Source organism: Mus pahari, chromosome 2, assembly GCF_900095145.1.
Source record: "Mus pahari chromosome 2, PAHARI_EIJ_v1.1, whole genome shotgun sequence".
Lineage (NCBI taxonomy): Eukaryota > Metazoa > Chordata > Mammalia > Rodentia > Muridae > Mus > Mus pahari.
The window spans coordinates 66,676,929-66,692,633 of record NC_034591.1 but is presented as its reverse complement, the minus strand read 5'-3'; the positions used below and the strand labels follow the sequence as shown (position 1 = coordinate 66,692,633).

General features: G+C 45.0%; 1 protein-coding gene across 3 annotated transcripts; it reads right to left on the bottom strand.

The window, feature by feature from the left end:
* Positions 1 to 411: 411 nt before the first annotated feature.
* On the bottom strand, positions 412 to 13,585 carry Znf212 (zinc finger protein 212). 3 transcript variants are annotated; one of them, XM_021191064.2, is made up of 5 exons: positions 13,491 to 13,585; positions 6,677 to 7,066; positions 6,427 to 6,553; positions 4,099 to 4,179; positions 412 to 2,553 (listed from the first exon to the last, which is right to left on the bottom strand). In XM_021191064.2, exons 1-5 carry the CDS (start codon positions 13,512 to 13,514, stop codon positions 1,697 to 1,699), a joined length of 1,479 nt encoding a protein of 492 aa, XP_021046723.1. In that variant the 5' UTR covers positions 13,515 to 13,585; the 3' UTR covers positions 412 to 1,696. The 3 variants fall into 3 exon arrangements, with proteins under 3 accessions (XP_021046723.1, XP_021046724.1, XP_029389733.1); XM_021191065.2 differs by having other exon boundaries at positions 412 to 2,550; XM_029533873.1 differs by lacking the exon at positions 13,491 to 13,585 and adding an exon at positions 13,010 to 13,029.
* Between the last annotated feature and the right edge of the window lie 2,120 nt (positions 13,586 to 15,705).

The window sequence follows — 15,705 nt, the reverse complement described above, 5'->3', positions numbered from 1 at the left end:
TGGCAAGTGTTAACAGCACGAGTGACAGGTTTTGGGGTGGAGATGCAAGCATTCTGCTTTTCTGAATGAACTTCTTATATATTAAAACAATCCTGCAGAGCCATGGCAGAGTTGAGGTCATTCTGTTACATTCAAAGCCCTACCAAAGCTCAAGCAGGGAGGGAAGGAGCCTTTGCTCTGACAGACCCCTCTCTCTCCCCCACACACCTTCTGAAACTATCTGCCCTTTAAAATAGACCCCTTCAAGCTAAGTAAAAATGGTGCACACCTTTAATCCTAGCACTCAGGAGGTAGAGGCAGATGGACAGGCCAACCTGGTCTACAGAGTGAGTTCCAGGACAGCCATGACTACACAGAAGAACCCCACCTTGAAAAAACAAAAACAAAAACCCATTCCAACCAGAGATCTAGGATTGAGCCTGAGCCTGTACTACCTTCAAGCGCATAGCAGGTGCTGAGAATAAACTTCTGGGGACAGGGACTCGGAATCTTAACTGACTTTAAGGTACACAACTATAGAAACAATAGAAGCCCTGGTTCAGTGTGTGAGCTCTGAAGCAAGATGGTCATGGGATCAGGCTAGGCGCCCTGATGAGGCACCTCTCCCCCTGGCTCTACGTGAGAATTCTTGACAAACAGAAAACACCCTATGTGAACATTTTGTTTTTTTAAATACAAGTAACAAGATTTATTCCAGACAAGAGTACATTCACATATGACCAAGGAACCCACTCTCACCTACCCAATGACAGTGGGGCAGGTACTTAACACTCCTGAGACAAGCATCTATGTGTCTTCTCCGTCATCCCTGGTACAGCCATTGCAAAATCTAATCTGCACAACCTCAGGTGATGGAACAGAATCAAGCTCAGTCTTTCACCCCCCATCCCACCCCCAGGGCTGCAGAAACACATCCAGGAGGGGGAAAGTATGTTGGGACACCAAAGTCCCAGGACTGAATTCTTAGCTTCTTCAAACCAGTCTTTTACTCTCAGCGGGGCTTCAGGGGCTTCCTCTTGGCCAATCTGAGAAATCAGCCCCACCTGCATGGACTCAGCAACCCACCGAACGTGTCTTGGCTCTCTGGCCTATGTTAAGTGTGGGTGGGCTAAAAGAGCCCCATAAACTATTCCCTCCTGGAGGGTAGTCAGTTCCCATGTTAGGAACAACTTCTACAACTCTTGAAATTTATAAAACAAGTTTTGAGCTATATTTAAAAAGAAAAACAAGAATCTAACTCCAAAAGGGGGGTCTTTAGAACAAGCTAAATAGTTCATTTAAATTATTTATACTAGTTATTAACAAGGAGGTTACAAAAGGAAAAGAAACTGAGGGTAATACTTCCTGGAACTTACCACATACCTCTATGGCCCCATACAACTGTGGGAAGACGTGTGAAATGTTAGAGTGGGCCCTGGAACTGGCCACCAGTCCCTGTGGTGTGACAATGCACCAGAAAAGAGAAAGCCAGAGACCTGTAGGGGCTAACGAAACAACAAACCCAGCAACAAGGCCAGATGACAAAGGCTGCGGCCACAGATGCTTCTCTCCTGCGCCGCAGATTAGCCTTTGTGCTTAGCCCAGGTGGGCAAAGCAGGAGCAATCTCCTCAGGAAGGAGCCAGACTTTGTAGTGTGTCTTCGGGGGACTGACGCCACCCCCCTCCGCCCCCGGACGACGGTGAGGGGCTGGCAACCTTAAAGCAGGCCATTGGGTCTGGCCGACTCTGAAGCCAGCCCGCCCCGCTCCCGCTGGTGAATTTTCTGGTGCTGCAGGAGGTGCTGCTTCTGGACAAAGCTCTTCTCACATTCGGGGCAACTGTAGGGTCGCTCACCCGTGTGGATGCGCTGGTGCCGAACCACGTCCGATGGGTGGCTGAAACTCTTGCCACAGTACCCACATATGAGAGAACTCCGGCTTTTCCTCCAAGGGATGTGGCCAGGCAAAGCAACTAAGCTGTTCGGTGAAAATCTCTCCTGGATTTGTGGGCTGTTGCTGGGGCCTTCCTGCTGATGGCACCGCTGGTGGGTCACCAGGCTGACCTTGCAGCTGAAGCTCCTGTGGCACACATCACACTGATGCAGCTTCGACCTTTTGGTCTGTGGTTTCAGCCGGGGCCTAGGTCTAAGGCTCTCCTCTGGTTCTGCGGCAGAATAAGATCCCCTGCCTGTGTGGCTCTGCAAATGTGCAGTCAGCTGCTGCTTGTAGCGAAAGCTGATCTGGCATTCAGAACATTTGTAGGGGCTGGTGTCTCTCTTCACCTTCAGACTCTGTCCACACTCCTGACCCAGTTGCACCTGTCTGTGAGACTTCTGTTTTCCGGGGCAGTCCGGATTTCTACCAGGGGCAGGGTCTCTACTGCTCTCAACAGACTCAGGGTTTGAGTCCCCAGGGCCTGATTCCATGAGGGCAGAATCTCCTGGGCTATTCCAGAACACAGCCTGCTCTGCGCCAAAGAAAGCCTGCTGTTCAGCAGCACTGGAAAACATGTTGGGAAGACCTTCTGGGCCTTCCTGCTTGTACAGCATCTCCTGTTTAACCATGGCCCTATCTGCTGCAAAGGAAAAGACAAACAAAAGATCACATTCCAGCTCTTTTGGTATCTCCAGAGAAAACACTGCGGAGTTTAGAAGGCTCAAATCAACACTCCTTAGGAACAGCTGAGTCAGAACAATCTGGAGGAGAGCTGGGTATCTTACTCACAGAGAACAGCGTTATTATAATTTCTCCAAACCTGTCTACAAACTGGTACTTAATCTCTATGGAAAAAAATTACAAAATACACTAACAACTGATTAATTCAAAAATGTTAAAATAACAAATTTGAAGCTGAGCCTGGTGATGCAGGCCTGTAATCTCAGCTACTCAGAAAGAGGATCAGAAGTTAATACATTGCTTAGGCTACAGAGAGAGTATAAGCCACTGTGGGCAACTCAGACCCTATCTCAAAAATTTAAAAAGGTTTTTAAAAAAGAGGCTGCGGGGCTGGTAAGATGGCTCAGTGGGTAAGAGCACCCGACTGCCCTTCCGAAGGTCTGGAGTTCAAATCCCAGCAACCACATGGTGGCTCATAACCATCCATAACAAGATCTGACGCCCTCTTCTGGGGTGTCTGAGGACAGTTACAGTGTACTTACATATAATAAATAAGTAAATCTTTAAAAAAAAACAAAAACAAAGAGGCTGCGAATGAAGCCCAGCTGCAGTTGTAGGCCTAGCAAAAGGCTCTGCATTAAACTCACTAAACAGTTTAAAAGTCACATCCAGGGCTGGCAAGATGACTCATCCAGGGCTGACTCAGCAGTTAGAGCCCCAGCTGTTCTTCAGAACAGGTTCAATTCCCAGCACCTACACAGTTGTGGTTCACAATCATCAGTAACTCCAGTTTTAAGGGTCCTGATACCCTCTTTGCTGTAAGCAGGTAACTGCTGTGAAAGAGTTGTTCAATCCCCAGAGTGGTCACAACCCACAGGTGAGACTGCTGTTATAGTCACCTAAAAAGGTTGGGGGCTGGAGAGATGGCTCAGTGGTTAAGAGCACTGACTGCTCTTCTAGAGGTCCTGAGTTCAAATCCCAGCAACCACATGGTGGCTCACAACCATCTGTAATGAGATCTGATGCCCTCTTCTGGGGTGTCTGAAGACAGCTAAAGTGTACTTACATATAGTAAATAAATTAATTAAAAAAAAAAAAAAAAGGGTTGTGGTGGTGGTTCTTAACTGTAATCCCACTCAGGAGGAAGAACTGGGAGCATCATGAGTTCAAAGTCAACCTACATCGTAAGACTTGTCTCAAAAACAAGCAGAGGCTGGAGAGATGGCCACTGAACAAAGAGCACTTGTTTCCAACACCCACACCAGGTGGCTTGGTCACCTGCAATTCCAGCTCTAGAGATTCCAATGTCCTCCTCTGCCCCCACCAATACAGTCACATAGTCATCCCTGCATACATATAAAAATAAACCTTTAAAAAACAAACCAAAGTCCACAACCTGCACGTGCCAGTTGAGCCTTGTGAAAGCTCCCTATTAGTTATGGAAACCTACAGATTTCCCATACAGGGATGGAGAAACAATACAGAACGTTCTAGAACTACTCACCCAGGTGGGTACCTTCTTCCACCAAGTCACCCACCATCTCTGCACCCAACTCCACTTCTTCCTCTGGCTGGCCAAGGACCTCTGGGACAGAAAAGATACAGTATAAAGCTGGAGAATAAAAACAATACTGCATGCTGATCAGATGCCAATGTACAAATGATGTTAACAGCAAATCAATATTAACAGCTAAAAGGACATAAGAGCTGATGTTACTGTCACTTTTCCCTAGACACTTCTGGATAGTGGACTGTCACGCTACTGCTCTGCGCTCCTTCATTAGGGCAACTAGGCTCAGATGCCATTGTCTCCCGAGCACCCCCACCTCTGCCCAGACAGCGGAAGTTCTGCTAAGGATTCCTTCCACAGTGCCTAATTCCATCCCTGTGGAGGCACCGTGACACAGGAAAGCAGCCTCAAAGAGAGCATGGAACCCATCTGGGGTACCGGTCACCCCACTCACCCACCCTGACTTCCCTTGCTCTCACTGTGGTCTAGCCAGTGGCCTCCTTGGTATTTCTCCAAGGACCCACATCTGAAAACAATTTGTCTTAGAAGAAAAATATGCATTCATTATCGAGTATGCATTACTAATTTTTATACTAAACACTTCCACATAGTGCTTTCAGTCTACCAACAATGTGTAGACCACAGTGGCTAGTGATGACTCTGGCTAACTGCCAAGAAAAAGTTTTTGTTTTTGTTTTTTAAGATTTTATTTATTTATTTTATGAGTATGTGTACACTGAAGCTGTCTCCACATATACCAGATGAGGGCACTGGATCTCATTACAGATGGTTGTGAGCCACCATGTGGTTGCTGGGAATTGAACTCAGAACCTCTGGAAGAGAAGTCAGTGCTCTTAACAGCTGAGCCATCACTCCAGCCCAAGAAAAAGGATTTTTTTTCAGCCTGTGCTGCATGTCTCATCTCAAGATACAAGATTCCTTTAAATTTTTATTTTATTTTATTATTAACTATTATTATTTATTATTAGATAATATGTATATGCTATCTAAGAGTCTGAGTACATCTGTACCACAGTGCACATGTGGTGGCAGAGGGCAACCTAAGGAGTCGGTTGTCCCTCCCATCACGACTCCAGGGATGAGTGAAGGTTGTCAGGCCTGTATAGAAAGCACGTCTACCCATTTAATGGTTCCTAAGTTAAAAGATTTCTCATCAGCCCGGCGTGGTGGCGCACGCCTTTAATCCCAGCACTCGGGAGGCAGAGGCAGGCGGATTTCTGAGTTCGGGGCCAGCCTGGTCTACAAAGTGAGTTCCAGGACATCCAGGGCTACACAGAGAAACCCTGTCTCGAAAAAAACCAAAAACCAAAAACCAAAAAAAAAAAAAGATTTCTCATCAAATAATCTTTAATATTAAAAATAGCACACTAGCTGGAGATAGTTGTGCATACCTTTAGTACCAGCACTCAGGAGAAAGAGACATGAAGATCAAAGCCAGCCTATTTACATAGCATTTTCTAGGACAGCCAAGGACACAGAGAGTCTCAAAATACAAAAGTACATTATACACATGGTGTCTTGAATGAGAACGGCCCCCCATAGGCTCATTTGTTTGAAAACTTGGTCTTCAGTTGGTAGAACTGTTTGGAAACAGGAGGTATGGTGTTGTTAGAGGAGGTTTCTCAATGAGGGCAGGACTTAAGATTTCAAAAGTCTCAATTAATTTTAGTTAAGTCTTCTCTGCATCCTGCTAGAGGTTCAAGATATGAGCTCTCAGGGCTGTTCCAGCCACTGGCCACCTGATATCTCTGCTTGGTCATCAAGGACTCCTACCCTCTGAAACCATAAACCCCAAATAAATTTTTTTCCTCTAAGTTGCCTTCATCATAGTTTCTTATACAGTGATAGGAAAGTAACTAATAAAATACTTCATAGTGCCGGGCGTGGTGGCGCACGCCTTTAATCCCAGCACTTGGGAGGCAGAAGCAGGCGGATTTCTGAGTTCAAGGCCAGCCTGGTCTACAAAGTGAGTTCCAGGACAACCAGGGCTATACAGAGAAACCCTGTCTTGAAAAACAAAAACAAAAACAAAAAAAAAAAAAAATACTTCATAGAGATGTTATTAAAAACCTATATTATAGTTTATCAATACTATCCAAAGAGTCTCAAGAAGCCATTGTGTTACTAGAGAAGAAATACAAAAGGCTCGTCCCTGAGACACTTTCAAGTCTCTGCAAATGAGAGGGCCTGAAGAGCGACCTTCCTCAGCTCAGCAGAGGATTCAGAGGATGGGAGCCAGGCAGCCACACGTGCAGTCAGGAGAGCTTTTGAGAGAATTTTAGGGAGAAAACTTGCACTCACTCAGAGACACCAGTGTCTCATAGTTGCTTTCCATAACATTTCTGTAGAGCTCCTTCTGCCAGTCCTCCAGGTTCTCCCACTCCTGCTCTGAGAAACAGACTCCATCATTCTCAAGGGACCCGGATACCTGCAATTGTAAGCCGCAAGAAATGAGCACGTCGACTCCTGAGTACCACCCAGTGATTGAACATCTTCATTAGTCAAGGTTCGGCTACCCGTCTTGCCTAACTTTTAAACACAGAGGTTCTACCTTTGGGGTCTCCTCGTTGCTGCTGGGGGGCAGACGAAGGACCCAGAAGTTCTTGTTTCGAAGCAGGTTCTCTACATTCTCCAGCCGCCGCTGCAGGAGCCCGTACTCCTGCAGCAGGGTCCCCAGCACGGTCCACTTGCCCTCCAGCTGGTTGCTGAACTCCACAGCTGTCTTCTCGAAGTCAGCCAGCTTCTTCTCCGCCGACCCTGCACGTCCCTCCAGGCTCTGCAGTCGGGCAGCCTGGGATTCCATCTTCTTCTCCACAGCTTGAATAGCAGCCACCACTGTCCAAAGTGAGATTTCTGTGGTCTGGAAGTACGGGCTTTTCTCTGTTGTCTGTGAAGGTGGTGTGGCTGGAGCTAATGGTGTGGCACGCCTTTTCCTCCTGTGCTGTAGGATTGAGGAGACAAGGCCAGTGAGACAAGGGTCATTTCCAAACATCAAATAAAGAAAGCAAGTCCAAGACTAAGACTCACAACTATCCAGCTTTCTTAAAACAAACAAATAAAAAAAATACTCAAATGTACTTTTTTATTTTGACAGTGTACTGGTTAGTTTTATGTCAATTTGACACAAGCTAGAGCTACTGGAAAGGAGGGAGCGTCAATTAAGAAAATGCCTCCAGGGCTGGTGAGATGGCTCAGTGGGTAAGAGCACCTGACTACTCTTCCGAAGGTCCTGAGTTCAAATCTCAGCAATCACATAGTGGCTCATAACCATCCGTAACAAGATCTGACTCCCTCTTCTGGAGTGTCTGAAGACGGCTACAGTGTACTTACATATAATAAATAAATAAAATCTTTAAAAAAAAAAAAAAAGAAAAGAAAATGCCTCCATAAGACTGGGTTATAGGCAAGCCTGCAGAGCATTTTCTTAATTAGTGATTGATGGGGGAGGGCTCAGCTCATTGTGGGTGATGCCATCCCTGGGCTGGTGGTTCTGGGTTCTATTTAAAAAAAAAAAAAAAAGCAAGCTGAGCAAGCCACTATATCTTGAGGAACAAACCAGTAAGCAGCACCCCTCCACAGGCTCTGCATCAGCTCCTGTCTCCAGGTCCCTGCCCTGTTTGATTGTGTTCTGACTTCATTCAAAGATGAACAGTGATATGGAAGTATACGTCAAATAAACCCTTTTCTCTCCAACTTGCTTTTTGTTCAAGGACTTTCATAACAGCAATAGAAACCCTTAACTAAGACAGAAAATTCCAAGCGTGGCTGGGATTGCAGCTCTGTTGGTATCATGTTCACCTAGCATGAGCAAAGTCCTGATTTCTATCTAAAGCACCACAGGAACCATAGTGAATGCTTGTAATCCCAGCACTTAAATGGAGGCAGCAGGATCAAAAGTTCACGCCACGCATGGGCTACAGGAAACCCCATTTCAAAAAACAAAGTGGGGGGGGGAGGGTGGAGAATGGTAAGGAAGAAAAAGTTACATGTATATTTTATAATAATTTTGAAAATATTAGAGGGCTGGAGAGATGCTCAGCGGGTAAGAGCACTGACTGCTCTTCCAAAGGTCCTGAGTTCAAATTCCACCAACCACATGGTGGCTCACAACCACCTGTAATGAGATCTGATGCCCTCTTCTGGTGTCTGACGACAGCTACAGTGTACTTATGTATAATAATAAATAAATCTTAAAAAAAAAAAAAAAAGAAAATATTAGAAAAAGACAAAATACCTCCATACAGAGTTAAATAAGCTTTTCCCTCAAGTTGTTGACCTCCAAATGCAGGTGTGTATATACATATCGATGCACACATTCACACAATGCAAGTAGATAAATGTAACAAATAATTTTAAGCCATTTTAGGCTGGTGAGATTGCTCATTCATTAAAGGCCAAGTCTGAGGACCCACATGGCAGAAGCAGAAAACCAGCTCCGACAAGCTGCCATCTGACCACAAGTATACAGCGGGCTCACACCTACACACACACATTACACACAAAATAAATAGAGCAGGTCCAGGCATGCTGCCACATTCCTTTCATCACAGCACAGACGGATCTCTGAGAGTTTATGCCCACCATGGTCTACATTGTGAGTCCCACGCCAGCCAGGGCTACATATAGTAAGACCCTGTCTCAAAAAAATCCAGTAACAATAAATATAAATAGTCAACATTTACCCTGTAATCTGTAATGTTATCCTCGACCATATACCAAATTTTGCTGTCTGCCTGTTTCTGGTTTGTTTTCTGTTGTTTTTGTTTTCCTGTTCTATGGGTTAAATTTTCAGTCACTTTACCAATATTATGCTTTTTTTTTTTTTTTTTTTTTTTTTTTTTTGAGACAGGGTTTCTCTGTATAGCCCTGGCTGTCTTGGAACTCACTTTGTAGACCAGGCTGGCTTCGAACTCAGAAATCCGCCTGCCTCTGCCTCCGAGTGCTGGAATTAAAGGCGTGTGCCACCATGCCCAGCTCAATATTATGCTCTTATTAAACTGTAGCTGTATAGTAGTTATTGATGCTAACACATCTTTATTTTATAGTAGTGATATACTAAAAACATGCATGAGTTTCACAAAAATCTCTCCAGAGACTTTGTCTGGAAATGCTTCAAATTCCACAGGTAAATTTGAGAAATAACTTTTTTAGGATACAATGTGTTGACCCATACACAAAGTATGATATTGCATTGGAAGGAATTTTAAAGCATGTTCAACATTTTAACATATCCTCTAGCTTCCTATTCCAGACAGCTCTTCCTATGTATCAACCTATCAAAAATGTAGTGTGCCTGGTACCAATGCAGACCAGAAGAGGGCACCAGATCCTACAGCTGGAGTTACAGGTGGTGTTTGAGCCACAACGTGGGAGCTGGGAATCGAAACTGGGTCCTCTGCAAAAGTAAGAAGGGCTATAAACCACTGAGCCATCTTTCCAGCCCCTTTCTTTGTTTCTTTTTTAATCTACACTGTATCATTATGCACAGATATTATATGCTACCAGAAAACAGGTAAAGAATAATGGATTTTGAGCACACGCCTTTCCCCAGCTCACTACCCCATTCCCATTTTGGGGAAGGTTTCCCTTTTCTGAGACAAGGTCTTGCTCTACATCTCGGGCTGTCCCGGAACACACAATATAGAGCAGACAGATCTTGAACTCATAGTGATTCATCTGTTCTGCCTCCCAAATACTGGGATTAAAGGCACAGCCATGACTAGCTAACTAAAACTCATTTTGTTGTTCATACTAGCTACATTTCAAGACTTGACGGTCCTTGTAATCAGGGATGACTATAATGAGTGGGGCAGAGTATCTCTGTCCTTTCCATGGGTTCTAATGGGTGAACAATAATACCCAGAAAAAGACATTAAAGTCTTTTTCTGCTAAATACTACATTTGAATACTCTATAATGAGTTTGACTGTCAATTTTTAAATCTATCCGAAGCTACATAACTAGCCTCAAACTAGTTTAAAGATGTCATTTCAAGCTGGAGAACTGAATCTTTTTCCATTATAAGTGGAGAAATGCATTGGACCTCTGGCTACAATACACTTAACTAAGCTACTTTTAATTGTATTGTTTTGACAATTGTTCTCGGATACTTTTATAGTTCACCATTTGTATAGACATCTTTAAGCTGTATTTATTATAAGCCAGAATGCTGGATTTTTCCTGTCCTGGTAATCTTTGCCTTTTAACTAACTCAATTATATTTATTATATTAACTCAAAGACTTTCTAGTCTTTAGCAATCATCCTAGAAATTATAAAAAGTACATGTACAAAGGCCACTAGACTTCTGAACTCTGATCTCTTCTCCCTAGCTTCTACAATAGTGCTGTCATGTAGTTTAATTGTCATTAACTCAACAAATTACTGTCTATTCAGCCAGGCATTTAATCCTAGCACTTGGGAGGCAGAGCCAGGAAGATCTCTGTGAGTTTAAGGCCAGCCTGGTCTACATATTGAATTCCTGGACAGCCAGAGTTATGTAGTGAAGCCCTGAATCAAAAATAAATAAAAATAAAAAATAAAAAAAGAAGCTGGGCGGTGCCGGGTGTGGTGGCACACGCCTTTAATCCCAGCACTTGGGAGGCAGAGGCAGGCGGATTTCTGAGTTCGAAGCCAGCCTGGTCTACAGAGTGAGTTCCAGGACAGTCAGGGCTACACAGAGAAACCCTGTCTCGAAAAACCAAAAAAAAGCCGGGTGTGGTGGCACACGCCTTTAATCCCAGCACTTGGGAGGCAGAGGCAGGTGAATTTCTGAGTTCGAGGCCAGCCTGGTCTACAGAGTGAGTTCCAGGACAGTCAGGGCTACACAGAGAAACCCTGTCTCGAAAAACCAAAAAGAGTTCCCACTTTCTGTTTTGGGGTTTTAAGTATTGCTTATACTACTTTTGAATTGTTGCATAAAATGATGGGTTTATGATTTACTATAAATTTCAAATATTATTTACAGTTTTTCCTCAGTATTTTTTTTTTAATTTTTAGTTGTTATTACCAGGACATGTATGTGGCCAAGCAATACAGAATCCTCACCTGAAGAGATGTGTGAGAATACAAATATTTTCAAGATATGTTCAAGAACAGTTTAAATAAACTCTACAATGTCAGGACTATTAAGTTCAAGTGTAGTCTGAGATTTTGGTGGACCTTTACTGCTTCTTCTCAGTGAGTTGCTGGCAATCACTAGGATGGGAACGGCCAGGAAAGGAGTGTTGGCTCTCTCACTTCACTTTAGTGCTAATACAAACCTACCTAGAGAAAACACTTATTTTACAGGCTGCATCTGGGTCTCAAGGGAGTCAGATGCAGAAACACCATAAACACTAGTGTCATTTTTTCTGTCAAGTGGTAACTCCTTGAGAATAAACACAGAAAATCCTCCAGTCCATCCATTCTAATTAGTTCTTACTCACTTCCTAGAATAAGCATAGTGAATTTCAATCGAGGCAAAACTTTCAACACAAATTTTACTAGATCTCTTTTTTCACAAAAAGATCTCAGGATTTCCAAAGTATTTCTGGACTCAAAAAGCCAAGGTGCACAACGATGGGCCCACTGGTACAGCCCACAGCCTGGACGTGACACACTCTAGGGGTCTGGTTAGTGTTTGTTTTCTCTGCCTGTTAAAGAATAAAAGGCAGGAAAAACTCAAGCCCCACAGGTACCATCAAAAGAATCGAAAACACCACTGACAGAATCCACAGTTGAAGAAAAGTGTTTATTGGGAGTGAGGAAAAACATAAGCAGCAGACAGAGAAAGGTACTCTGCAAAGCGGGGGGACTCAGGAAGCTACCAGATCGGGGGGCTGGAGCTTCATCCTGTAATTTAGGGCTGTTCAAGGGAAGATGGCCGATTGCTCATAGTTGTTGTGCAATAGGCCATGAACTTGAGCTAGTCCATAGGCAGGGGACCTGCTGGTGGGAGACAAAAGACTAGAAAGCCTTTGCTTTAAGCTTCCAGTCTTGTCTCAAGTCAGGAGCATCAGGAAGATAATGTCCATCTTGGAAATCTGTCTGTCTAGCCAAGTCCTCTCCCTATCTGCTTACCCTGCAGGGGGTCTGTTTAACTCCTGGTCTCTCATTGGCACCCAGATGCACAAGCAGGATTGCTCCAAGTTCAGAACCAGCCTGGTCTACCTAACTGGTTCCAGGCAGCCAGGGCTACAAAGCAAGACCTTATTTTGAAAGATTAAAAAAAAAAAAAAAAAAAAAAAAAAAAAAAAAAAAAAAAAAAAAAAAGACAAGAAAAAGACGTATGCCTGTAATCTCTGCAAGCTGGGAGTCACTCTCAGATAGGCTAAGCTGGGGCACACCAGAGTGTGCCTCAAAGCACAGACCCCAGCTGAATGACTTATGCCTGTAAACAGCACTGGGGAGGCCGAGTCAGGAAGACTGTCATCAGCTTGAGGACAGCCTGTGCTACATAGTGAGGCTCTGTCTCAACAGCGAAAAGCCAGTTCAGGTCCATCTATCCTGTTTTCCTACGTTAACCTCTACTGTGACACAGTATGAGGAGACTGGAGCCAGAAAAAAAAAAAAAAAAGAAAGAAAAGAAAAGAAAAGAAACGAAACCGTAAAAATGCTCTAACAAGGAACTCAACATTCTCAATTCAAGTTAAGGAGACAAAGGCATAGATTCCAAAGACCATGCACTGAATAGATAGATGAACGCTGAGTTACGGAAGCTAGTCCTCAAACCCATTTTCAGTGTCTTCACATTCTCTGAAAAGAGAGACAGCTGGAAGAGGAGGAAAGCGGATTAACAGTGCGCACCTACAGTTTTGTAAAAACAAAACAAAACAAAACAAAAAGCAAGCAAGCAAACAAACAAAAACAGCAAATACACCAGTCCCCAAGGAGAGAAGGCCCCACCTGGCTTCAACCTGTGGCTGCCAACTCAGTACAGACAGCTAAGGCAAAACATGGCACCCGGAGCAGAGCCCCAGTGGTCGGAGAGAAGCCCTAAGTCCTGGGGTCTTCCGCAGCTGAGCTCAAAGGCAACAACCGGAACCCAGGGTTTTATCCCGCGCCATCACTCCAACTCAGAAAACGAGTCCCTAGCTGGCACGAAGCAGGAAAATATGTGGGCACAGCCACAAACAATTCAAAAAGCCTCGCAGAAGTTTCTGCGGGAAGACGCAGAGCACCCGGGCTCTGAGCCTGACCCGGACCCAGGGAGCGAGCGAGCGGGCGGGCGGGCGGGCGGAGGGCGAGGGTACGCGGAGGGAAGTCGGCATCCGCCGGCGCCAACGGCCGCGGAGGAAACCAAGCCTGCGACCGAGCGCCTCAAGCCCCGCCCCGGGCAGGGCACGGTCTCCCCCAAGGCCCTCCCGGGCCGGCCGGAACACCTTACCCGAGTAGGCGTCGACTCCGCCATGGTCGCAGTCGCCCCACAACACCGACTGGCGGGATACTGCTCGAACTGTGCGCCGCTCCGCCAGACGCCCGCACCCTTCTGGAAGCCGCCGCCGCTGCCGCCGCCGCCGCCGCCGCCGCCGCCGCCGCCGCCGTGTTGATACAAGGTGCATTCTGGGAGCGCTCCCCCACCCGCAAGAAGAGCGGCAGCGGCTCCTCCTACCGCGCGGTGTTTCTGTTGCGCCCCTGTGCGCCTGGAAGGGGAACAGCAGCTTGGAAATTCAGTCATTGAGTGTGGGGTGTAAGTAAGCGCAAGGATTCTCAAAATCTAGAGCATTTTCTGAATTTGAGTCCTGCACTCCGCGAAATGCTTTAAGAGATTCAAATATGTGTAAGTTAAAAAAGGCGCGGGAAGGAGAGAGAGAGAGAGAGAGAGAGAGAGAGAGAGAGAGAGAGAGAGAGAGAGAGAGAGAGAAGAGAAGTGGGGAAGGGAAGGGAGGGGAGGAGAAAGAGAAAGAGAGAGAGAGAGAGAGAGAGGCAGGCGCGGGAAGAAGAGCGTGAGGACTAGTAGAAAAGGAGGTGGTGGAGGCAGAGGCAGGCGGATTTCTGAGTTCGAGGCCATCCTGGTCTACAGAGTGAGTTCCAGGACATCCAGAGCTACACAGAGAAACCCTGTCTCAAAAAAACCACAAAAAAGAAAAAGAAAAAGAAAGAAAGAAAGAAAGAAAGAAAGAAAGAAAGAAAGAAAGAAAGAAAGAAAGAAAGAGAAAAGGAGGCTAGCGGGGGTGGATGTGATCACTATACATTCTGGACATGCATGTAATTGTCAAAAATAATAATTTTTTAAAAATGTGTACACTCACTTTTCTGTGAGGGAAGAACACAGCTGAAGCTAAAGAAAAGGTGAATTCTCATAGGCAAGTGATTTATTTTTATTATTTCTTTTTTTTGTCAATCCACTGAAGAGTGTTAAATATGGTAAACTTGCATTGCAGAATTCAAGGTAGCCTTAATCGCAAATAATTAACCTAGTCCTCAAGTCAGGGTGAGTGTTAGAGGCAATGTGTTCTGCATTCTGGCTTGGAAACATCTGGCCACATCGCCACTAGCACCTTTAACCCCAGCGCTCAGGTGTTTGAGGCCAGCCTCAGCTACATAGTGAGTTACTGACTAACCAGAAATATCTAAAGAGATGTTGATTCCAAACAACACCCCCAAACCCAGTACTTGAAGTACTCATACTTGCTTCATGTCCATTACATTGTCCTGGACTTGCTGAGTGAGAATGACATGAGTTTCCACTTTGAACAGTAAGCGTGAATAGCTTCCTCTGAGAATTCAAGTACTCTCACTAGACTGGTCCCTTCTTCATGTTAGGGCTGGGATAAGATTCTGCAAATGATCCTTGTCTACACTGACTACAACTTTCTCCAGAACCCAAGCCAATGGCCTGCTGAAAAGAAATTCTCAGCATCTGTTTTATTTATTTTATATCTTTATTTATCTATGAATACACTGTAGCTGTCTTCAGACACACCAGAAGAGGGATCCCATTATAGATGGTTGTGAGCCACCATGTAGTTGCTCAGAATTGAACTCAGGACCTCTGGAAGAGCAGTCAGTGCTCTTAGCCACTGAGCCATCTCTCCAGCCCCCCCCCCCCCGCCGCATCTGTTTTAATAGGCACTTAAAACCTACATTTATATTAAGAAAGAAAGAAAGAAAGAAAGAAAGAAAGAAAGAAAGAAAGAAAGAAAGAAAGAAAGAAAGCCCTGACTGTGCCTTCATTTTATCTTTGTTGCCTTTGTTTGGATCAAATTCCTGCTTGACTGCATAATCGCATCAATCAGTCGAGGAGGAGTGTGTCTACTTGACCCATCTCATCCCCTTTCAAGCTGAAGGCAGACATAAGTCATTGTCCTGAACCAGCAGTCACCTTGAATCCCTGGAAGAGCAGAGTGTAAAGGATAGATCACTTCTCAGATAAGGGCAATTATCCTTGTGTGTGAAGCTGTACCCCGGAGCAAGATGGCTCCTAACCATCTTGTAGGAACCAGATGGATCCTCTTAAGCAATTCAATGGCAGCAATAAGGACTTCTAATCACTTCACAGAATCAGAACTGGGCAGCCATCATCTAGACCATTTATTGACAGAGACAGCTTAATTGTGTGGCAAGGACTAGCCTCAGCTTGGAGCGGTGTTCTGAGCTGA